The sequence below is a fragment of the Biomphalaria glabrata genome, chromosome 15 (genome assembly GCF_947242115.1).
Source record: "Biomphalaria glabrata chromosome 15, xgBioGlab47.1, whole genome shotgun sequence".
NCBI classification, from domain to species: Eukaryota; Metazoa; Mollusca; class Gastropoda; family Planorbidae; genus Biomphalaria; species Biomphalaria glabrata.
In genome coordinates this window covers 9128807-9155095 of record NC_074725.1, presented here as the reverse complement: position 1 = coordinate 9155095, position 26289 = coordinate 9128807, and the positions used below count along the sequence as shown (strand labels likewise).

The 26289-nt window shown below is 33.7% G+C and overlaps 2 protein-coding genes across 13 annotated transcripts in view; one reads left to right on the top strand and one right to left on the bottom strand.

Annotated features, from left to right (window-relative positions):
• The window catches only part of LOC106057725 (acetylcholinesterase-like), a 127115-nt gene extending 117236 nt beyond the window's left edge, over positions 1–9879 (top strand). For all 4 annotated transcript variants that reach the window (XM_056012737.1, XM_056012739.1, XM_056012740.1 and 1 more), the window contains one exon: positions 1775–9879. In XM_056012737.1, coding sequence (XP_055868712.1) covers positions 1775–1962 — 188 coding nt within the window. In that variant the 3' untranslated portion in view covers positions 1963–9879. The remainder of the gene's footprint in view (positions 1–1774) is intronic.
• A 3325-nt stretch (positions 9880–13204) lies between these two features.
• The window catches only part of LOC106072498 (acetylcholinesterase-like), a 119125-nt gene continuing 106040 nt past the window's right edge, over positions 13205–26289 (bottom strand). For 8 of the 9 annotated variants that reach the window (XM_056012182.1, XM_056012185.1, XM_056012183.1 and 5 more), the window contains exon 4: positions 19664–23904. In XM_056012182.1, the coding sequence (XP_055868157.1) occupies positions 23759–23904 (146 nt within the window). In that variant the 3' untranslated portion in view covers positions 19664–23758. Of the gene's footprint in view, positions 17000–19663; positions 23905–26289 lie in introns of those variants that run through there. The other variant, XM_056012188.1, reaches the window with a different exon arrangement.

Genomic DNA, 26289 nt, shown 5'->3' with positions numbered 1-26289 from the left:
ATGTTTCAAATTATGACATTATTTGACTTAAATCTACTATATGTTTACTATATTATATGTTTACTCTATGTTTACTCTATGTTTACTCTATGTTTACTCTATGTTTACTCTATGTTTACTCTATGTTTACTATATGTTTACTTACTCGTCACTCATTCACTAAAGTGACAGGGGAAGGGATGAAATCTGGACAGTTTTATTGACAATGAAAAAAAAGGGGCCGACAGTGCTCCTTTACACGTTCGGTGTCTTCAAATGGACCTACACCGACATACATGACATTGACAGACTCAAGTGAAAACTGCTAACCAAATTTCAATGTTTACACCCCAAGTCCTCCACCATTAGGTTATACCTGCCCAGGAAGGATGGGGGTCGTGGATTGCAGAACATCTTCAAACTGTGTAAGATGCAAGTTTCAAAAATACGATCAAAACTGCACGCCTCAAGCAATGTACTAGTTTCCTTCCTACGCAAATATGACTATGATGCAACCCCTCTGAACCTACACAATGTTGATGTTAATGTCGGTTTGGATGACGTAGGGCATGAGATTCGCCAATGGGAAGAAAAAACACTCTACGGAAAATTGCCGCCTTTATTAGATGGGGACAATATTGACAAGGCTGCTTCCTCATCTCTACCCTGAAACAGAAACCTTTGTTACAGCAATACAGGACAGAGTAATTAGGACAACAAAATACGAGAAGCATATCCTAAAACTTAATATTGTTGACAAATGCCGAAAATGTGGAAATGTGGGTGAGTCAATTAAACACATAAGGGCAGGATGTTCAGCCTTATCAGATTCTGCCTACCTAGGTCGCCAAAACTAAGTTGCAAAGTTAATACACCAACACTTGGCTTTGACACATAAGTTGATCAGTAAGGATACTCCTCCTTATTACAAATAAGAGGTTCTCGAGTCTACTGATCATCTGCTGTTCTAGAATACAAAACGATAGACTTAAATCATCCTGATCTGCTGTTCATTGATAAAACAAAAGACAAAAAAAATAACGCTACTATTATTGACATCGCCGTACCACTGTCTCATAATTTAAGAAAAACTGAAAAAAGAAAAACAAAGAAAATATAGAAACTAGGCTTGGAGATTAAGCGTTTATGGGAGTTTCCCAAAATAAATATATACCTCTTTGTTATATCAACCGAGGGGATAATGACAACTGACTTCACAGATACCTTCAAGGCCTTTGACTTTACAAATGACGGGAAGAGCTTGTGAGCTTTGTGTCTTGTCTGTCTTATGTCTTGTTTTCTTAGTTATGTCTTGTTTTCTTAGTTATGTCTTGTTTTCTTATTTTTTATTTTTTTTTACAAATGTACTCTCTGATTAGAACTGTTTAATCTGAGCTGAGTCACGCCATTTTCATGAACCCCGGGCCCACGAGCACCTCGTCATTGCATTTAAGAATAACTATTTTTTAATCACCTTTCGACCATCTATTGACCATCTTCGACCATTCACTGACCAACTTATGACAATTCATTAACCACCTTCCGACCATTTATTAAACACTTTATGAAGTTTCATTAACCATTCAAAAACTACTTTATCAACTTTCACTATCTTATCTTATCTTATCTTATCTTATATAATACATCTTATGACCATTTAAAAGTTACATTACCAACATTCGGATACCACCTAATGACTATTTAAAAGCTATATTACAAACATTCACTAGCTACTCCACAACCAATCAAAAGCAACTACTAATCAATAACCACCTTATTCTTTGCATGTTCACAGAACCTTCCTACAGCACAAACTGTAGCATGACTGCAGCCTCAACATCCAAGGCCATCTTGACGTCTCGCTGGTGTCCAGCACTCACCATAAGTTTGACAATGATTAGCAGCAGCTTCTCCTGGCTTTGTCCAATAGCTTTAAAGCTCTACAGCCGACCTTGGCTAGGCTTTATACCAGGAAAAGTTTAGGATCCGTTTAGAGTTGTTTACATTTTGTTTATGTTTCCCTTCATCCAGTTATTCTTCCAAACAAAAAAATGTTTCGCTTTTTTTTGTGTTACGAAATTTGCACCTTTTTTTTTTTTAAATTGCATTTACGATTCATACATGAACAATTTACTGTTATAAGTGATAACTTTCTCTGGTTATGGGATATGCTAAATATAACTCTCAACAGAACAATAGGAATGAAGAAAGAGGAACGATAACTCTAATTCTAAAGGCATTCTGGGAAATATTGACTTGGAAATGAACACAAGAAATACAATTTAATGAATGGAGTCTGAATTAAAAATTGGAATAATTCCATTTATAATACTTCCAAGAAGAAAATTAAAATGTTGGTTTGGAATAGTGGTTTGTACAACCAAACTCGGTTATTTTTTTTTTCCCAATGTTTAGAATGTAATAATTGGAACATCAGCATAAGAGCATCTAGTGTTATTTCTTTGTTCAAGAAATTTGAGATGTGTTCAATTGTTCATCAAACCTGGGATGTGTTCAATTGTTCTGAAGAGAATGTCATCAAATACTAAGTGAATTGAACAGGTAAACATACGACGCCGTGAGTCGTGAACTTAAGGCCTGTCTGAGCTTCTGTTTGTTGATTATGTACAGTCTCTAATGTGTAAAGTGTACACTTCTTGCTTGTACATAGTAGAATATTCAATTAGTTGTCTCTGGATGTGCTCTCTAGTTGACTACAGTACAGTAGAAATAACTCGACCTCGTCTTTGATAGTATCAACTTATCAACCAATTTGTAATATGTATCTATGCACCGATTTCTTTTCTTATTGTATTCTTTGTTTTATAATTGTATACAGAATTGTTATCTGTGTTACTTTTTGTAAAAATATTTATTATTAGGTGTGTGTGTGTGTTTTGTAGCTGGTCTTTTAGGAGAGCGAATGTGTAAGGGTAGAGTTTTCCCTATCAATAGAATATACTCTTCAGTTTCCTATCAACATAATACTCTTATCAGTTCCCTCTCATTTGACTATACTCTTCAGTTCCCTCTCATTTGACTATACTCTTCAGTTCCCTCTCATCAGAATATACTCTTTAGTTCCCTCTCATCAGAATGTACTCTTCAGTTCCCTCTCATCAGAATATACTCTTCAGATCCCTCTCATCAGAATGTACTCTTCAGTTCCCTCTCATCAGAATATACTCTTCAGTTCCCTCTCATCAGAATGTACTCTTCAGTTCCCTCTCATCAGAATATACTCTTCAGTTCCCTCTCTTCAGAATGTACTCTTCAGTTCCCTCTCATCAGAATATACTCTTCAGTTCCCTCTCATCAGAATGTACTCTTCAGTTCCCTCTCATCAGAATATACTCTTCAGTTCCCTCTCATCAGAATATACTCTTCAGTTCCCTCTCATCAGAATATACTCTTCAGTTCCCTCTCATCAGAATATACTCTTCAGTTCCCCATCAGCAGAATATACTCTTCAGTTCCCTCTCATCAGAATATACTTTTCAGTTCCCCATCAGCAGAATATACTCTTTAGTTCCCCATCAACAGACTTTGATTGAATTCAATCTCTTGTACCCGATATGCACAGGACTAAACCTCGTTTTAAAAGGTCGTGCTTGTAAACTGTCTTATAGCACAAACTGTTTCTAAAGGTAGTTTGAAAAAATGTTATTTTAGAGCGTCAATTTATCAATTCATTTTGTAGCTTACAAAAAGATCCTCAAAAGCAGTGATGTCTTATTCAATACAAATGAAACAACTATGTACTATCCTTTTGATATGAAGAGCGCAACTGAAAGAAATCTATAAACAAAACAGAGTAACTACATGAAATTTCACCATATATAAAGGAGACACTTTCTTAAACACAATGTACCATACATATATGCACTCTATTATATTTTTTTAGTTAGTCCTTTTGTGATATACCTAAATTATTTCATGTAAAATGTATTCATAGCGTTTTTTTTTCATTCAAGATTGCACACAAGTCACACCACATTTTGCAAAATTTTAGAAATCCCCCTACCATTATTAGAATTAACTTATTAAAATGAGTATTTCATTATTGAATTTAGAATTACAATGGTTCAACATACTACTGAAAGCACTTCTATATTTTGGTTATTAGATTTCTAGACGTCTTTGACAAAGCCATGTGGTATTTATTTTTCTTGTAATGTCATTACATTTATTTTTGATGTCACATGAAAATGTCCAATGCTCTGCCATTCACAAGTTTATCATGTACATGACTGCGGCCCATATCACTAAAGTAAATCAGGTTAAGTTTGACAACATGGGAGAGCACCATGTTTCGGGGGACCATGTTTGAACCATGACATCGTGTACAGTGTGTCACGTGTAGTTTAGAATCTGGTTTGGTCACAGGTGTAAATAAGTTCACACGGTGGAATACAGTATCGAACGACTTGGACTATGCGCTTCTTTTAAGAAAACTTTTAAATAATTTTTTTAAATTTTTTGACATTATTTCATAAACAACGGCGTTGAGCTTCTCCTGACTATCTTACCAGTTTCTGACACAAATGTCTTCAAAAAAAATAATTATAGAATACAAGAAAGTCACATTTGTATACAGACATTGTCTGTTTGGAATCCTATTCTGTTCATTGTCTTGAATTGCAGATGAATAGAGAAAATTGATGGTTTATAATAGATCTCAGCCTTAATTTTACACCATTGACCTGTTTTGTTTTATCATTTTGTAATTTCTATATATAAGAATCTCATTTCTATTCGTTAGGATCTGTATCATATACTTAAATTTATTTTATCTATTATTTTAATTTAATTTACGCTTTGATTCTACGGCATAAATCTATCCCACTCCAGGACTCCTTGTTTTGAGTGTGTGTGTGTTTGTGTGTGCCTAAATGGTGACGTTGTATGGAGGTTAGCGATTGGTTGTGAATGATGCCATAATAGTTGACACTGTCGTCACTTGTTCTTAGGGGAGACGTAAGACTGAAAGGTTGTGTTATTGTAGTGAGTTAGATTTCGTTAAAGAATATCATTACTAAAGTCCACTAGAGTTATTTCATTTATCACAATTGATTTTGTCTATATTATAAATAAAGTTCTATTTAGTTTTGTCCACAAAGACATTAGTCAGTTTTTTTCAAGCTAATTTAAAAACATCACATTATTTTGGGGTTAAGCTACATTTTTTTTTCTAAAACATAAAGACACAATTTTGCGTTCAAAACCAAATCCAAAGTATGTTCAAGGCCTGTTGCAGATTCCTTGCTTTATCTAGTGGTTATACGTTTTGTTGTTGTTGTTTTTTTTTGCAGTCCAGAATGTATGATAATTAATAGAACATAGAGCTGGCAAGCCGCACTGTAGATCCCATTGATATATATAAACGTAGCATACGCCGCTATTTAGTGAGAAGATTATTTGTTCACCCCCACCTCCTTTTTTTTCTGAGCCGCGCTCTCTGTCGCCGCGAAAGTTACGTGGGGGCAACTCTAGTCCGACTTGCAGAAATAAAAGAATTATGTTTCCATGATCCTTTCATCGAGGGTTAGAGAGTCGGCGTGTGTGCGTGGTGTCCCGCATGGTTGGGCGACGTAGAGATTATATATACAAATATATATATATATATATATATATGTGAGATTTCCATAAATGGAGGAAAAACTAGATTTTTGTGCTTTCGGTACAACATAAAGGAAGCGCTGATATACTTTGTTTTTATTTTCCTAAACGTTTATGAGAATTTGTATGCACGGTTTAGCACAGGTCTTTCACTAGCAGAAACAAAAAAATCTCAATATAAGGGAAGAATTACGCTTTCTATGACTTAAAATTAAAAAACAAATGGTCAAATAACTAGCGGTCAATTGAATGGTCAATTGAAGTATACCGCAATCGTGCCTCAATTTTTTTTTTTTAAATTGAGTTGGCAACAGTGAATTTCAATGAAACGTCCTTGACACTGTTGAGTATATCGTGAAGATCTCCGCTAACCAAGTTCTGAATGGCCAAACTAACCCATGACATCGTGTCTTTGAAGTCAATAAACAATTCTTTTTGTTTTGAAATGGGGTGTAAGGTAAACATGAACAAACTCTTTGAGTAATGAATTCTCAATTCTAGCTGGCAAGCAGTTCATATTGGCCTTGGCCATTAATTCGTTTCGTTTCAATTGTTTCCTTAATTATTATTATTTTTTTTACAAATTGTATAACTTTAAAAAAAAAAAGTTTAATTAGCGATAGAACGTGTGGAAGTGTGATCCATTTCTATTGGCTAATTCGTCATCATCTTTGACAACCTGTGAAATAATTTCAACCGATAATTGTAATTGAGATAATAAGTTTTACCTTAAGGGGGAAATGAAAATGTTTTGGAATGACTTCACACACACACATACACAAAACACATACACCTTCGCGCACACACACAAACACATGTTAATACATGTATTGCATGTTGTCATTTTTCAAAAGGGCTATGTTGCAATGATAGCAATTAGGCAAGCAGTGCTGCTTAGATGAGATTGTTAGCAATTAGGCAAGCAGTGGTGCTTAGAAGAGATTAGGGGTGCGACAGAGGGCATCGATGCCCAATTAATAGTTCGCCTTTCAGTTGCTGAGATCTATAGAACAGGTCATCTGTTTCTGTGGGTGTCATGTGGCCAGCACAACTACCAACCGTCTTTACTTTTCCCTTACTAATGTCAGGTACCCATTAGAGCTTGATGGAATCAGAGGCACTCAAAGATCCCGAACTAAAAAAAAATCCCAGTCTTCGAACCCGGGACCCCCGAGTTCGTAAGCCAAGAGCTTTACAGCTTAGCCACAGCCCAATTGAAGAGAACAAAAAAAATATTGAACTGAAAACAAGGGGCTGTAAACGTATCATTATTTCAAAACGCGCTACGGCTGTTTATTTGTATAGTTCATTACAGTACGCAGGTTCGGCCTTAGGTCGGAGTGGGCCCCACATTTTCATAGGCCCCGCGCTAATTCTAAAGGTGAATTATTAAATTAAACCATTATAATTTATACATAATAACAGGAGTTCTGTGGCCTCCTAATTTTCCAGAGTCTCCCGGAAATCTCCTGAAATTATTAAAATCTCCTGAATGCTTCTGAAAATCTACTTAAGAATAGACACAATTGTCATTTTGGGATGACATTAAATAAAGACGACATTGTGAGCTTTCATTTAATAAAAATGTATTGCAAAGACGAATGTATTTTCTAATACAAAATCTTAATTTCGACATAATGCTTATCCCTACCCAGACTAGGCCCCGCTCAATCCGTTCTGCATTTGGCCCCGCAATTTGTCGGGTCGGCCCTGGCACTATGTTAGGTAGCTGCGCACTGTGTCTTGTGTGGTAAAGTGCAAAAGGAGGTAACACTTAAAGAACTAAATTAATACATGGAGAAATGGAAGTATGTTTTTTAATTTAGAAAAATTTTTGTTCAATAGTAAATAGTGGTCAACTAAAGTGGACAGTAGATATGTCGATGATTATAGCAACACATCGTGATTTCAAATGTTCAGTGATCTTATTTTTTAATAGTCGTTTGTTCTTTTTTTTTTGTTTAATATTTTTGTTACTGGTTGTACAATTTTAGTACTGAATATCTTTTCAATTTTAGCTCTTTTGAAATATTTAATCAGCTTTCGAAGCTATACATTTTTAGACTCTCAGTATACAAGAAATTGTATGTAACGTATGGTAATTTGGCAATACATTGTAGTTGACTTCTGATTATTATTATATATCAAATAGCACTTTGTTTATTTCTGTTCTCTTGCATTAAAACAAAGTGTTTTAAAATGAGTTTATGTCTCACTTCTCAAGTATGCTACAAGACTTAAAGAGTTCTCTTAGAAAATCTCTCTTAATGGGCTGTTCATTTATTGGTTCCTGTGTATAATATAACCATTATTTGATTAAAAGTAAAAAAAAATGGTTTAAAATTTAAAAATAATTCAGTAATTCCTAGCTTTGTGCGTGTACCTTTTTGTTTCTCTCTCAACACTAGTGTGAGAATATTGTACTATTGAGCTGGATACCAAGTGAATGATTACTGAGACCTCTTTTATATTCATAAAGTAGGATGTGCCAAATGTATATTAGCTTTAAACGAGATATGTTTCTTTTGTTATCTAATCTTATTTTTCTATTTGTAATATTTTCTACTCTTATTTTATCTTAGGATTTAGACACGTTCCCAGTAGAAAAACAAAACCTAATAAAATACCCAGAAAGATTTCTTATTCCATACACTAGGAGAAATTCATATAAGTGCACCCACCCCCCCGAAAAAAAGGAAAGAAAACAAAACCACAGTGACCAAAGTCCTGAGCATAGCCGGAAGGAAAGGGTTAAAACCTACTCCCCAAAGTAAAAGTAGGCCTGATGCTTTGACCGCATTGTGGCTTTCCTATTATTTGTATAAAAAGTGTATGTCTTGTGTGTATATGTTTGGGAGGGGGGGTGTTCATTGTGTTATGCGAGAACAGCCTTGCACATCTTTTTTTTTTCAGGGTAGTCTGTATTTATAATCATTTTATCAGACATGTTGCACATGTTAACTGTGAGTACTTACATGTGATAACAATTATCTTCTATAGTGTGTGTGTGAATAATGCAGCGGCAGGGTGTTCTTTGGAATTTTGTATGTACTTTTTAAACATTATCCAGTGAGTTGTGTCTAAACACTTATCAGGTTACGCAAATTTTAATATTTGTCTTAAATAATACTTTTGTTTAATTTTTACTTTGATTTCGCTAGATTTGAAAATTTATATCACCCACCTGGCAATAATAACATTTATAAAACAGAGTTAAGTCAAGATTCAGATTCAGTTCGAGTAGCTGGCTAACTTCTGCAGTCAAAAGTGAAAGTATGATCCTTACTACTAAAGCAAAATACATTTCCTCTCACACATTGAGATTTCAATTTCGGGTCAACAGTATCGAGGGTACCATACTAACAAGAATACCAAGTGGTACCACGAATCTTGTCAATTCTATAATATCAAGCACCATTAGAATTTGGTAGACTCTGGGGCTTCCCTGAATTTCTGAAGCTTAAGGAGCCCCGTCTCCTTCAAGTTTCGAACTCAATTCTTCTGATACCGAAATCCAGGCGTCTTAACACCCAGCCACCCCAGCCCTTGCTAGAAGAGAAATAAATGTGTAATAGTTTATTGATGGTACGAGCACAATCAGGAAGTATGCTCATTTAATTAAGTCACAAATTTCTTAGTGCTGTCACGTGATATTGTCAAATCATTAGAAAATAAGACAGCGTTTCATCATACTGTTCAAAATACCTCAATGCAATGTCCTTAGACTTGTCGTCATACATATCATCACATTGGCGTTATCTAATGACCGCTGATGGATGGATAGATACTTCGTTCACTGTTATGTTTATCTTTAACACTTTAATTTATTACATTAAAAGTACTATGTTGAATAATGCCGAAAGCGTGATTTTTTAAATGATTAAAAAACAGGGGACGTAACTCCTTTTTCCATTTTTGACACACATGAAAGGGAAACAACTGGTAAAAATTGCCCGCTCGCATTAACATGTTTGGTTATGTGATATTATTGTTACCGACTGTTAGGAGACCAATTGTGATGGTGGCTACTTACACAGTACCTTAGCTTTGTACCTAGCCGTGACCATTTCTATGATTAGTTCCTTGTAATGTTCCACCTGTTTGTACATGTAATCTTTCTTATATGCATTATACCAGATTTCTGTGTACATATATATTTTTTCTACACTCTTTGGTGTCTTTTTTTATAAACATACATCAACTTACTAACATTCTGAGTTCATGTTCTTAACTTGACATATAAAGTAGCACCAAGACTGGAATAAATTAATGTACTTGTAACTTCAGTCTTCAGTTCATTGATTTCATTGTCTAATCATTTGTCACTTTCAGTCTCATGGTGCCTTTATTTATTATTATTTGTTATAGATAGATAGATAGATAGATAGATAGATAGTTAGATAGATAGATAGATAGATAGATAGATAGTTAGATAGATAGATAGATAGATAGATAGATAGATAGATAGATAGTTAGATAGATAGATAGATAGATAGATAGATAGATAGATAGATAGATAGATAGATAGATAGATAGATAGATAGATAGATAGATAGATAGAATAGCTATAAATGTAAATGGAATTAAGTATTAGTAATGTCATCAAGAGCAGTACCACGCGTTCAATTAATGAACACAGATATTTTTATGTAATTAATTAATTAATTAATTATGTAGATCTAATAGAAAGAGAAAGAGATACGAAGGAAGTCAGGCAGAGAAAGACACACGTGACAGACAGACAGATTGATTGATTGACAGACGGACAGATAGACAGTCAGATAGATAGATAGGTAGATGATAGATAGATTGATTGGTATATTTTGTATAAATCAGAGAAATAATAAATGTAACTCAAACAATTCAAGAAACCAAAACTTATTTACCAAAATGTATTTATTGAAATGTATTCAAAGTGGAAAACCAGTCGGTATTGACAAAAGAAAAAGACACCAAAACAATGTATTGTTCTGTTAACACTAACGTATATATGATACCACCTTAACAAAAATTAGGATCATATAATCTTGTTTAGATAACATAGTAGGGGAAAACAATATAGGTTTTCTACAACTCTCTAAGTCACTAGGGTGGTCTACTAACATATTAACTCTTACAATTCCTAAGATGAAACAAAGTATACATATATAATGGAACTGTCCAGATTGTGTGTATCAAACAACAATCCATAATACAGCTGATAACAAAAGCGGGCAAGACCATCCCTATAATCCACTAGACCACGGGATAGCTTGAGGTTAAACACACTGAGACAAAATAGGGATGATAATAATATAATAGTATTAACACTAATTATTACATACAGTCTTAGTGTTCCTTTCTGCTTGGTACTTGGATATTCCCTTTTCTCTAGGAACCATCGAAACATTGAAGTCTAGATGTTAGAAGTTGAGATTATTATTCAAATCCTAAACTACATAATCTCAAAATCATTCATGTATAAATTGTGTAACCTCACATTATAGACTAGAACATCCGCTACCGTTATTGGCTAAATTCTCCCATTGAAGAACATACCAATACAGGAGACAGACTAATGTCGATGAAAATTTAACGACAGACAGTTATAGTATCTAAGCGCTTCTTCAATTCATGGACCAAAAGTTTGGAACTCGATTCTCATTTAGCTCATCAGCATCTCTGTGTTCAAGACATTTAAGAAAAGTTTTCTAAATGTCTTTAAACTGCTCTGAGTTTGTTAATGGCGCGAAATAGATACAACAATTATTATTTAGTATTGCTAATTAGAAACAGCTATGGGACACGATCAAAAGTCAAGCTAACCTTTCGAGTAGGCAAATAGAATGAAATAATGTTACAATCATCACATGACATGTACTGTCTAGTTCTTTTGTTTTTTTAATTATTTTATTTCGTTTGTTTAGTTTATATTCAAAAGTCAGTTCAGTAGTCCGATAGTGGACACGACGAATAGATGACCGGTCAAATAGTTTGCTGTTTGTCACATTGAACACTTTTAGTGATTGAATGGGTTTCTCCGACATTTGCCAGCGCGGAAAAAGGTCAACGGTCATGTATAAAACTTAGATAAACTTCTGTTCCGACGTTGTAGTTTTTTTTTTTTTGTTTTTTTTTTTTTTGTTTTTTTGTTCTTCACTTTGAGACAATAGAATTAAAAAGTGTCCCACGCAGGAGAGTATTCTGAAAAAATTAACTTTTAATAGAAGTATCAGAACTAAGAGAAGAATGGTACACTAGACAATCTTTGTTTAATCTGATTTCAATTCAAATGTCGACCTAAAAGTCTTGACTAACAATGCTCTTATACGTTGAACCATTGGAACATTGGAAGAAAGAACTTATGGATAGAAATTTAATATTTTTCTGATAACTATTAGTGTAACTATCAGAAACAACAATTTTGAATGCACTGTCCCAAATAGCATGTAAAAAGCGGCCATCTTGTATTTCATCTTATGACAGTCTTATAGCGCGTACAGTTGAGAACAAAAAACAATTAAGAAAAATAAAAAATAAAAAATTCTGTAAATAATTTAATATAAGCGTAGTTGTATCAATTAGTTTGGACCAGTCATGCAATTAAATTCCTAATAGATCTAGACTATCAAAAATTAATATGTGCGATTAGTAAAATTTTTTACCAATGTTATTTGTTCAGCGTAATTTCATGCTTTTGCCTCTCTCAAAGCACTATGATCTTATCACTTGTCTAGAACAGTTGAGAAAAGATGGGGGCGGGGGGGGGGGAGATAGGGGTTACCTTAGTGAATGTTACTCTGATAGCTTTTAAAAAGGCTTTTTTTTAAGTTGTATAACTCCAAGGCTCAAGCCTCTTAGGACAATACACTAACCAGTGTGCCAGCGAAGTGATATTAAAAATAGAAGGTTTTATAGCTATCTATTCTTAGTTTCTAACTATTAAGCAGCGACCTAATTCTATAGGGAAAGTCTCACCTCTTACATCTATCTGTTGGACACAAAGTATAAAGGGGAATCTCAACTATGCCACCACATCTGTATGTCCCTTGTTTGATACCAAATACAAAATAATTAATTATCAATAGTTAATTATCTAATTGTTTTTTTTTCTTATTGATTTTTGTTTTGTCATGTACAAGAAATAATTGTGCAAACTTTTACCTTGATCCGAGATTGGGTGTGGGAGAAATAACGTGTACAACCTTTTTACTAGACAGACAGACAGACAGACTTGAAATAAGTTTTGTAAAAAATATTATGATGAAATCTGGCCTTATGAAGAGACCTAAATTACAAGATGGACTTATCTTGCAAGGAAAACTTTTATTCTTTAAGTTTTCAACGACCAATAGTTTACGCATTTATTAGCAATCAAGCTTTCATTCTAAACTTTATGCATGAGTGGTACTTTACACAACTGTACATTTATTCTTCATTGAGATGTATTTAGGGTTATGCTATGATAAGAAGTTATTAAGTTATTTAATTATAACAATGTATATCTTTGTTAATTTTGTTTTTTGTTATATGTATATTGCGTCAAAATGAAACATCAATGTAGGTTCAGTTCATCACTATAAGTTGTGTATCTTTAAAAGGTCGATATCGAGTATTTTCAAATGTCTCAAATGTCTCCCTAAAGTATTTAAACAGACGTGTCACGATAAACAAAAGTTCTGTTTCAGACAGGATGTTGACAATCCCATAAGCCTGTCACGTCTGAATGGGGGGAAAATGACACATGTACATGACATTAGAAGCATTCATTTAAAGGTATCACCAAATGTTAGTAAACATTAACTGTATAGATGTGTATATTTTAAAAAAGCACTATTGTAAATCACAATGACACAGATAAATATAAATGGTATAAAAATTGTCTAACTACACCGGATATTTTCATATTTACCAATCAAATCAACGTACATTTTGTGATGACAAAGAGAACTAGGTCACCAATGCAAAATGAATCCCTCCTACGTAAGAGACAAGAGCTCTAGTTGCTAGTAGAACTCTTTATTATAAATCAAACATCATCAGAAATAATACAATACAACTTTGGAACTCTCCCGCTATTGACAAAAGAATTACAATAAAAACATACAAATTAAGAACAATAATTGCTTAACAAAATAGTTCCTAATTGTATAACACATTGAGATCAATACACATTTGGATTAATTAAATAAAAACACTAATGAATGTATAGATCTTATTTTTCAATCACAGACATCGCAGAGGAAAACAATACATTCAAATACTAAAGATGAAGAAACTATTTTCGCAGATATCACAGCTGACCAACGTTGTTTTTTACTCATAAATCACATCGAAGATGAAGCAACTCAGAATTCAGACATACAGGATGACTATAAGATTCACTCATACATGACAGATGAACCTATACAATGAGACATCAAAGATGAAGGGTCTTTGCTTTCAAATATTAAAGATGTTTATTCAGACATCACAAATGAAAAAAAAAAGTATTTTCCCTGACATCACAGAAATAGATTTTTTTTTTCAAAGACATCACATATGAAGAGACTATGCACTCAGACATAGCAGATAAATACATTTTTACTCAGACATCACAGGTGTGAAAAAACTATACAATCCAGAGATCACAGATGAAAACATAGACTCATACATCATTGATAAAGACAAAATTGATTATCTTGGAGGTGTTCACCTTCACTCCTATTGGACTCCTTACTTTTATTCTTTCTAATTGTATTCAATGTCGGGTAGTGGACACTAGGTTACAAATGAAAGGATGTCAATTTGAATTTAAACGTTTTTATTATAATTTCAATTCGAGATGCGAGACAATAAGTTGTAAAGTTGTACGTCAATACTAATTATGTTAATGTATTCTTCAAATGGAATTATTGCCTGTGTTTCATTGTTAGAACTTGAGGAATAATTTGTTTTTATTCATCAAGAGGAGTCCCTATTTTGTCACTTAAAATAGTGCATTGATAATAAACTAAGACGTGAGTTTTCGGTCTTACTAATCAAAACAGAGTTATAGAAATAAAAAGACGAATTAAACCCCTTATTCCATAGCTACACATCAATATTGTGTCATTTCATATTACGGCAGAGGAAAATAGTAATTGTAAAAAGACAAAAATAACATGGACACTTAACATTATTTCTCGCTAATAAAAACTAACACAGTCTCAGTTCTATTATGGTAACAAGATGAATTTGTTTTTTTACACACATGCAACGTCAGTGATGACTACATATATATAATACAATGAGGTATATTCAGTAATATAAAATTACACTATTTGGTGTGAGGACATTAGGAATGTGGACAATTGGAATCACTTTGCTACAAGACAATGCTATAAATAAACTAGACTCAGTTCTGAACAAAGAAGTCGTGATTTATAAAGCGACAAAAACATTTTACAAAAATATTGCACATGATTCAGTGAAGAAAATTATATGTAGAAAATATACATACGTAAATAGATAGCAAACAGACTTTTGAATCAAAGTCTTACAAGACAGAGAGTATGAAGCTTATGATCACAACACGTTGGCGTAGCGTGGGTATGGAGCTGTACAGTATGACGTCCTTTATTAAAGTTACTCATACCTACATATTGTGTCCTTATTGCTTGGAAATGTGCTAAGACGTTCTCAAGTTGCTCATGATGCCACTGTCACAACAGGTAGATAAAATGTTGAATAAAGTCAGTGACATGGTGACCACATAGTTATCATACAATTTTCCCTGATAAGTAGAAACACATACTTATCACCTACATGCCGGAAATGCCAAACATTCACTCTTCGTTTATCTCAGCTCACTAATGTATTATAGTCTCAGCTCAGCTCTTTGCAAGTATCACTTACACACGCTATCCCAAAAGTATTACATTCACTCTTTGTTTAGCTCAACTCACTAAATATATTACAGTCTTCGTTTAGCTCAGCTCCTTACAAATACGATAATATACTTTACATCAATAAATAAACACAAAGAACTAGACGAATATGTCAATGACTTTGATGAGAAGTTGCAAAAGATTGGTGTTTGATTTCCAATTACTTCCTATTGATTCATCTCTTGTCTGTCACATAAAAGACATAGTTATTTGTCTGTATTTGATGATGTCTGAGCATTAAACAGACCTCGCTCACACACGGGTGCATCATTTTAATTGACCTAGCTTCGGAATGTTGAAGCCCTGTGCGGCTGAGCCAATGGTAATGTAGAGTCCATTGAGTGATCTCCGTAGGATCCGCCTAAATAGGTCTGTAAAATCGCTCTGATCGTCCTCCAGTGAGGTCCGCCAAGCTATTAACATTCAAAAGTGCCCTGTTTAGGCAGAGAAAAACAACAGTGCTTATCAATCGTATACGTAAAAATTGTGAGGTTCCTTTTTAAACCAGAAACCATGAACGATCCCACTTTGTGCATCACTAACGAGATGTAGCCGTGTAAATGTAGAAGACCTACTTCGTCAAAACTTCAGTGTCTTTCTACCAATGGTGGATCGTAGCCTAGTGTACACATAAAGCCAGGGCATAACGACTGTTTACACAAATTCAAGACACGTGCAATTCTAGACTACACCATAAACAATAGAAATAGAATCCTCCATTCAAACAAAACATATTCTATCTCGTCAGCTTAGTAAGGAATCATTCTTGCAGTCATCATTCTTACATTTTCTAAATAAAGCTCGGAAGTTAAAATTTCATGACTACAAAACATTGAAACATTCACTGCACAGTAAGTAGCACATTCAATCTGTGAGGGAGCTGATAATGAATGTCAAATGTATGAGAATTATTAGAAATTAGCCTTAGCTCTTACAAATACAAATACATACAGACACTATCAGTGACTATCACATATTCAGCTAGATACGCGATTACATTATCTAATGTTCTTAAGTGCTTTAAAAAAAACTGTAAGCATGATTGCTTGAAGAAAAAGAGGAAATCAGACAAGATAAGTAGGTCAAAGGTCATATTGTTTCCTGTTGTTTATAAAATAAGAATAATTTTTTATCTTAATTTCTTATTATGTCTGTGGTCTTCATTTATCGCTTTTTTTTTTTAAGGGGGTGGGGGGGGGGTCAAAATTTTAAGAAATATGAAAAAAAGTTTCACCGTTCCTTCCATCCAGCGTGTTTAATTCTCAAGCAGAAATTCATGCAAAATGTATTTGGTGACTTCCACATTATGACGGGCCGGTGCTAGTACTTGTCAAAACGTGTACATGTCTCTTGCTAATTAGTTTATTAATGCCAAACAGGAATGTCCCAAAGCTAGTTGACCTTCACATGTCAAAAAAAGCAAGATAGCATGACAGCCACACAGGAAATGAGGTATTTGGTCCAACTAAAGTAGCACGGCGATCCGCCGCTGTTTCCCGGTAGAATATGCCAACCTGAAGATAGAAAACAAGCCAAATATAAAAATACTTACAAAAACAAAAAAAACATGCTTTCAAGGGGAGGAACTCCACACTTACAACTATATCTTTCAATAATGTAGAAGTTATTTCCCTTGTTCAAAATCAAACAAAATAATTAATTATCGCTAATTAATTGACTAATTGTGTTTTTTCAATTGATTCATTTGTTGTTGTACAATAAAAAAAATTGTTTAAAGTTTCAACCTGATTCTAGAATGGATGTGGGAGAAATTACGTGTACAATTATCTAAGGGGACAAAACCCCACCTATTTAGCCATATCTGTGACTATTGAATAATTGTGCAAAGTTTTAACTTGATCCGAGGATGTGTGTGGGAGAACTAAAGTGTTCAAAATGTGTACCAGGCAGACAGAATGAGTTAATATAAACTTTGTAAAGATGTCATCAGTAATACTTATAGAAACGGTGTTTTTAGAGTGAGAGGGTCGGGGGATGAGTTTATGATCATTATGTGATAAGTGAGTTATTAGTGTGTGATAAGTGTGTGATGTGTGCCATGAATGTAATGCCTGATGAGCTCGTGATGGTTGTGTGATGTTCATGTAATGTGTGTATGATGTGTTTGATCAGTTTGTGTGATGTGCTATGAGTGTGTATAATGAGTGTGAGTGATGAACTTGTAATGTGTGACTCGGTGTGAAATGTGAGTGTAATGTGTTTGACGAGTATGCGTTGATTTTTGTATGAGGGGTGTGTATGTATGATGACTCTGTGTGATATGTTTGAAGAGTATGTGATGATTGCGTTTGATGAGTTTGTGTGTGATGATGTCCTTCAAGAGTGTGTGATGGGCTTGTGATGTCTTTCAAGAGTGTGTGATGGGCTTGGGATGTCTTTCAAGAGTGTGTGATGAGCTTTCGCGTTATGAGTTTGTGTGTGAAAAGTTTGTGTGTGAAATGTTTGTGTGTGAAAAGTTTGTGTGTGATAGGTGTACGTGATAATTGTGAATGATGAGTGTTTGGGATGACTTTCTGATTATTGAGTGCTATTATTCTTTTATATTTCTGTATGTGTGCTGTTTGTGTGTCTGCAATGAGTGTTTGACGAGTGTGCTATGGAAGTGATGTGAAGGTACACTTTTCAGAATGTGTGAATGGAGGAGGAGGATAAGACATTTTTTAGTGAGAGAGAGACAGAGAAAGAAAGAGAGACAGAGAGAGACAGAGAGAGAGACAGAAACAGAGAGAGAGACAGAGAGAGAGAGAGAGACAGAGAGAAAGAGACTGAGTCACAGAAACACAGAGAGAGAGACACACACAGAGAGACACAGACAAACACAGAAACAGAGAGAGAGAGAGTGAGAGAGAGAAAGAAAGAGAGAGAGAGACATTAAAAGAAAGAAAGAAAGAAAGACAGGGGTTTCATTATTTAAAAAAGGTAAAGAGACCTATTTGTTTAAGATAAAATGAGCCTTTGAAATAACAACTTCTTCTCTACCATAGTACTAAACTTCTAATTCTGCACAGTGAAAATATACAAAAATGATTGACAGAAAATGCTTTTTTAAATTACATAAATCACTTCAATATTCTCATACTTTGTAGACGAGACACTCACAAGAGAGTTTAGAAAATCCCCAACAGAAACTACTGAAATTTCAAACGTCTAATGTTTACATCCTCTGTATAGCGGGCCGGTATAGCACTCTACTCTAATGGTCAATTTTTTCGCCAAATGTTTATATCAACTTTTGTCTAAGTTTGTTTTCTGTTCATAAAGCTGGTTTCATTACATCCTTCACTTGGACTTGTGGATATAGTATAACAACTAAAAACTACACAGTGTCAAGAAATGTGTTTTTTCTTCATGTGGCTGTGTTCACAAAACAACACCAATAAACACGCCAGTTATAGGGCAATGTCTTTGATGTCGAAGATTAAAGTATTTCATGTGACCACGTAAAACCGTTACCCTCCAGCAGATGTGGCCACGTCGTGTGCAAGTAGAGCCGTTGTCCCCTAAATACTATTCTTGAGGTCTTTTGTGCCTGTATTCAACGAGGGTTTTTATTTCGGATTTATACACATCAACAATTGAAGAACAAAAAAGTAAAATTTAAAAAAAAAATTTTCTAGACAAACTTTATATAATGGAAAGCAACACACAATTACTGCATTACATATCCATATTGCAAGGTTTAGTTCCCCTTTTTGTAAAAGTTAAATTAATTAATTGCCATTAATTGATGAACAAATGGTTACTTTTTTTTTTACTGATTAATGTATTTTCTTTGACTATGAATAAACGTGCACAATTTAAGCTTGATCTGAGAGAATGGTAGTTTAAGTAAAGTTCCCCTTTCAGAACTTATGGTCTATAGGGCAGAGGATGTAAAGGTCATCTGTTTCTGTGGCCTACGGTTCACGAGGGTGTCATGTGGCCATGCACAACGACCAAACGCCTTTACTTTTCCCCAACTAATGCCAGGTACCAATTAGAGCTGGGAGCACTCAGAGGCGGCCCAAAGATCCCGAAATGAGAATGGAAAGTGGGAGAGATAAAGAGTGTAAAAGAATCCTCTCAGACAGACGGACAGACAGACAGACGGAGTGAGTTAATATAAGCTTTGTAACAAAAACAAAAAGACTAATTTATCCGAACACCAACAAGCTTAATATAAAATATACGTCTTTATTGAAGCACAACATAAATTCAAATACTATAGTCACAATTTTTTTCTGGCTTTACTATACAAAACAAAAATCTGACTAATCATGGCGTTATATTTAAATGTACACAAAAGAAATTTAAAAAAAAATCTATAGTCCTTCATTACCCTGATACCATTCAACTCAGTTTGTTTTTGTTTATTTTTTTTAAAGGCACAGTTGACGTCATCAGCTAATCACACATCTTTATCATCACAGTCTCGCTAATGACTAGATAAAAGTGTGAATAACAAACAAAACAAAACATCTTTTTTTAAAAAATCATTTGAAACACAAGAAAAAGAAATGGAAGTAAACATTTATACAATCTGAAAAAAAAAAGAAGGTCAAAAAAATTGACAAAGAATCTACAAGGGGAAAAATAATATAGGACTTAAACTTCTCAACGAATTTCATCACTAAAAAAAGATAATTCAGAACTAAAGCAGTATTGGAAACGAATACAGTTTGAAACTTGGCTTCTTTCAGCTCAATATTAAAGTTGACCAAGTTTGTTTGCTATTTATCCCCAAGACAAATACATTTGAAATAAAACATTTAAAATAAAAACCTGTACTTAAAATAAAAAATAAAAGCTGCCTTCTGCATGTTTTTGTTTGTTTTTTTCAATGCTGATAAACAAAAATAAATATAATTACATTTGGTATCAGAACACATACAAAATCATCTCATAAACATTGGTTCAAATACCAGGGGTGGGGGATGATAGGGTGATTTGTGCAACAGTCTCCATGAGCAGAAGTAAAAATTGTGTTATCTCAAATCAAGTAAATGAAACAATTATTTATTATATTACAGAATGATACATTAATGACCAAATTATTGACGGCATTAGGATCCTGATTAATAGAGAACATTAAGAGATCATGAATATTGATGAATATAAGGTTAGACAATTCATTTAGTAGTCAAGGAGCAAAATGTTCTAAATTTAAGAATAATGAATTCCGTAAATACTTATGAACATTCGAAGCAAACCGAAAAAAAAAACAGTGAATCATTTAAGATGCGTGTAATGTTCAGTTTAAACGTTTCGTTATTCACCAATGATTTACATTCATAATTCGATTCGCTTGAAGGTAAGATTACTGTATTCGTTATTTCGATAAAATATATGGTTTTAGTGAGAACATTACTGTGTTATCTGGTCTCACTGTTTAATAAGCACAGTGCAAAACCCACTATCAAGCCTGAACTTATTACATTACTATTGCTAAGTACATTAACAATGATATCGTAAGATAAAATAATAAAATGTTTTAATTTTAACATATATTAGAATCAAATAAGTAGATAAAAAAAAGTGCAAAAAGAAAATTTAATGTTGATTATATGCAAATTTTCAAAATCAAGATTAAAATTGAATAAGCGTTGCAAAAGGAAACATTTCTAAATAAATATAATTATAGGGCGGTATCATTGCTGTACAATAACTAGTGACATATTCATTCAATGTTGTTTCTTTGAAGAAAAAATGCACAAAATATATGTTTTAAAAAAATTAATATCAGCTCTACTTTTCATTTGCGGAATTTATTTCAGGCTTAATCAAACATATATACCTTGCAGACTAAATCTTCCTTTGATTTCAACAAGAAAATTTAAAATAGCTCTAAACCATAACAAAAATACGTGATCAAAAGTTACGTGTAACTATAACGATGATTTAGACAGGTAAGGTAGAATAGGTTGAAATACACCAAAACACACCTTTTACAGAGACTTTATACACTGGAATATGTAAACAAAAGTTAACTAGATGGTTAGAAATCTCAAATTGGCGTGAATCGTCTTCTGTTTCTCACTGAAGCGAATAATTTTCTTTAAATCTTAGGACTTCGACATTTTATGTTTTTTTTTTTATGATTTTCAAAAGCCAATTTTATTCTTTGTATTCTTTTAGTTTTAATGTCGAGTTTATTCCGAAAAAAAAATGTCTTCCTTTTGGTCATAGCACAAAGTAACGAACAATTTGATTGGACAATTTTTTTAAATTATTCTAACGAGCTTAAAGTTCGCACCTAAACGTTTCCTGTGTCTGTGTACTCTGCGAATTCTCAAATCTGCTCAATGGTATATCCCACTTGTTCTTTGGGAGAACTGTCTTATGAATCATATTTTTGGTGGACACCAGGTATCTTCTGTTTACCTGCAATCTTTTTGGTTGAAGTGTAACGAAGCGTCAGTCTACCTAACGAGCCTAACATGAAATGAGGAATATCCAAACCAGGTCCATATCTTGAAAGTTTTCACTTTGATTAAACCGTGGGCTACAGAGAAACAGATGACCTTGTACTTCATATGCTCTAGGGATTGCAAAGTCTGAAATGGGAGCTTTATTTTTTTCTTACTTGCTTCAAATTGGTCATGAACTGAATTCTTTATGATGAATGATCTGATTCTTGTTAATATTAACACAGTTTAGGGCAATCTAAATATTATATCTATGTCGCTGTTGATTTAAAAATACTTTTGCCTAATGCTTGATACTTCTCCTTTATGTTTGTATCTTTTGCAAATGTTTACAACCTTTGCATAATGTTTAAATCTTATGCCTGTTGTTGCCATTCTTTAGCTAATGTTTGCATAAGGATCAATAAAGCAATCTTAGTCTTAGTCTTATCTAATTGTTGCCCTCTCTCTGCCGAAAGTTGTTATATTCTGTTAATGGTTAGCATCTTTTAATAATATATTTTAATTAATGAATTAGCAATAACGTTAATGGTACTAAGGACAAGATAATTAAGACTAAGACTGTTTTATTGATCCTTACAGAAATTTGTTGTGATTGTGAATGTCAGAAATTTTCTGCAACTGTATACACTGAGTCAAAATAATCATATTTTATTGACTTAGATAGAAACTAAATTTTTTGTATATCATCATCATCATCATTATTTCAATTTACAGAACTATCGAAACATAGCGCCTCAGTAAAGACACGCCACTTTCCACTGTTTCTTGCTAGACTTTTAATGGCTTCCCAGCTCTTTCCTTTCCTCTCGGCTTCATCTAGTATACTGCGTCGCCATGTTCTTTTTGTTTTTTCTGCGTTTTGTTCCCTGGGGGTTCCACTCTTAAGGCCTGTCTAGCTCTGTTGTTGGTATCTTTTCTAAGGGTGTGACCAATCCATCTGCACCTCTATATTTTTCTGTCCACTCATCTCCCACAGTTTGGTGTTTTCTATTTTGTAGTACAAACATCTGTCCTTTTGGTTACACTATTTGCCTATTTTTTGCTTTTTACCTAACATTGCAAACTTCGTCAACTGTTATCCAGGTAGACAATATATAAATGTGAAACATTGGATGTTGTTGCTTCTCTATGTAATGAAATAGTCTGCACTGTGTATTGCTGTGGTTTATAAGAAGTGATCAGAGACAAGATACAGTTAGGAGAAAGGGAAGAAGACAACTCGGAAGCTGGATGGATGTCGGTAAATAGTAGAGTGCTCTGTCCTTTGTTGACTTACTGTGAGGAACAGACAAGTCCTGAAGATGGCTTCAAATCTGAAATAGTCAGCATTGGTGCCATATCCTCCAGTGGTGTTATAGTGTAGAGAAGAAGAAAGCAGAAGACACGGACAGACGCAGTCACAAAGTTTCAGGATTTTGAAAATCATTATATGTTGGGTTTTTTTTTCTTGTTTTTTTTTATATTGCGAATACTTGTACACACACACGGAAGAATTCTCTCTCACACACACACACACTGAATAACACACACACACACACTCGGTCAATTAAAATGGGAAGATAATAAATGAATATAAATATGAGAAAATAAAAAAAAATCAAAATGTGTACAAATGAATACAATAACATTTCATATATTTATTATTTCAAATGAGGTTTATGTATACATTGAACATGACAAGCAATTATTTTAAACTTTAAAAAAAAAAAAAAAAAAAAAAAAAAACTCAAAAACAACTCAAAAACCTAGTCTTATCAAAGCCTGGATATGAGTCAATGAATCAGCTCAACATAAAGAACCAACTGAAACAGCATAAATTGGTGCGCACAATGTGATGACGTCATCTCACGGCTTCCCGCCGCTACAACTGCCCATTCTTCTCTGGTAGTTCTGCAAAAAATTATCAAACTGAGTTTTCCAATCCACAATGTATTTGGTCTTCCACTCGTTGAACTGAAGCTTCCACTCTGTCTCGGCGTCAGTTATATTTCCTAAAACAAAATTATCAAGAAAACAAATTTTAAAAAAATCGTTTCAGAATGTCCGCTGTCTTAATTAAAAATGTTTTAATGAAACATTGAAGTCTGTTAATGTTCTAAGTCTTCAGATCAAAGTTTGTAGATACAATTGTAGAAAAACATAAAAACTAGGAATAAATGGCGCTATTGGAGATTTTCACGATAAACGAAACAAAGTCAAGGACATTAAATGGAACCAACTATATTAAAACTAGAAAAATACATTAAAAATACTTTTTAAAAAAAAGACAAATCCTCAACTATACAACTTATTGAGCGATTGTTTGTCTCTTACAAATTAATGAATGTTTTATTTCAAAACTTGTTGTTACTCCTCCCCCTTCTTCTTATCTTATCTTATCTTATATAATACAGACGTTACTTCAAAAAAGAAGATGATTACGTCCTACGCGTCATGCATTTAGTCATGCATATTAACCAATGACTTAAATTCTGCCAAGTCACTGGTTTTCCTGGCTAGCTCAGGCAAACCATTCCATGCTCTAATAGCACTAGGGAAGAAGGAGTATTTGTACAAATTTGTCCTAGCATATGGGACGAGGAATGTGCCTTTATCTTTGTGTCTTTCAGAGTATTTTATTAAATTTTGTTTTTGTATTTGAAGATTATGGTTCAGTGTTTTATGTATTATTGCTACTTTACTTTTGAGCCTTCTGTCCTGAAGGCTTTCTAAATTTAGTGATTTTACTAAAGGTGTTACTCTAGCCAAATGTGAATATTCGTTTGTTATGAATCGCACTGCTCTATTTTGTGTCTGTTCTAGTTTCTTAATGTTTTCTTGAGTTGAGGGGTCCCAAACAGAGGATGCATATTCTATTATTGGCCTAACCAAGGTTAAATAACATTTTAGTTTTATGTTCTTATTTGATTTATAGAAATTTCTTTTAATAAATCCTAATGCTTTGTTTGATTTTTTTGTAGTTTCATCAATATGTGGATTCCATGACAGTTTTTCATTTATTATAACACCTAGGTATTTTGCGTTTTTAGTCTGTGTTACTGGTTTGCCATGAATAAGATAAGTGGAATTAATTTGTTTTAGTTTTTTTGTTACTCTTAACAACTGACATTTTTCTGGGTGGAAAGACATGCTCCAATTTGATTCCCATTTCTGTAATTCATCTAATTCTCTTTGTAAAATATCTGTGTCTTGTGTTGTTTTTATTGTTCTATATATTATGCAATCGTCTGCAAATAATCTGACTTTTGTTCCTGAAGTAAGAATCCAGTTTAAGCGAATGTCTAGATCTAGTACACCTTTGAATATGTCAATGATAAGCTTTTCGATCTAAATATTAAAAGACGATACGAAAAATGTTTCCTGAACATAAATTTATTTAACTCTTGAATCAATAAAGCCTTATAGCGATAGTCCTTTTAAGAACGCGATGTTTTTTTTTTCGAAACCGATGTAGGATCTAGACCTAGATTTAGTCTCCAGCCAAATGTACAATTTGTTTTTTAGTTTTACTTTGAAAAATTATAACGGTCATGCTAGAGATGTCCCCCTGTGTCCAACGAGCTAGTCATTCTTTTCTCAGCGATATACTTCAACTGTTACATTTCTAGGAAATGTGTTAGAGCCATTTTTGAGATTGGCGTCCGCCCACCCTCTATAATGTAGTCACTTGAATAGAGGTATGGTTTTATAAAGTAAATGGAATTACCCTTTAATTTGAACACGATCTCAATAATTTGGCGCTATCAACTGAAGAGCTTAGACAATGTGATTTGACTTTGCTCACAATAAACAACACTTCCTTCTCTACACCGGATACGCCAAAAAAGCAAGCTTTTTATAGTTTGTCCACCATGTATGAAAATCTCCAATTACTAAATGGGACACAGTACAAGAGCCAAAGGGGAAGTAACCTACAACTATAGTAATAAGAAGGGTGAACAAAGTGATCCCCCCTTGCGCTCGAGTCTATTCTGGAACGCGAGATTTCACAGGCCCGTGTTTCCCATCTTATGAAAGTAGGAGCTTAGTTTTCCTTATGCTCAAAACGTGTACCACTAAATGCAGTGGCGTAGCTTGGGTCGGGGAGGGATAGAGAATTTGAAAATCCCCAGGGGCCCCGACTTGAAAGGGGGTCGCAAATCAGTATTTTTTTATATTAAATATTAAATATTTCGCAAAATGCAGGGGCCCCCAAAGAGGTCAAGCCCCCTTGGTCCCCAAATTCCTAGCTACGCTCCTGACTAAATGATGTGACATCAATCTTCTATGTTATGTCTCAAACTTTCAACCTCTGTATATGCTACTGTTAGTTAAACATAGATAAAAAAAAAAACTAAGCACATTGGTTTAAATGTTATTTGCTAGAGTCAAAACTA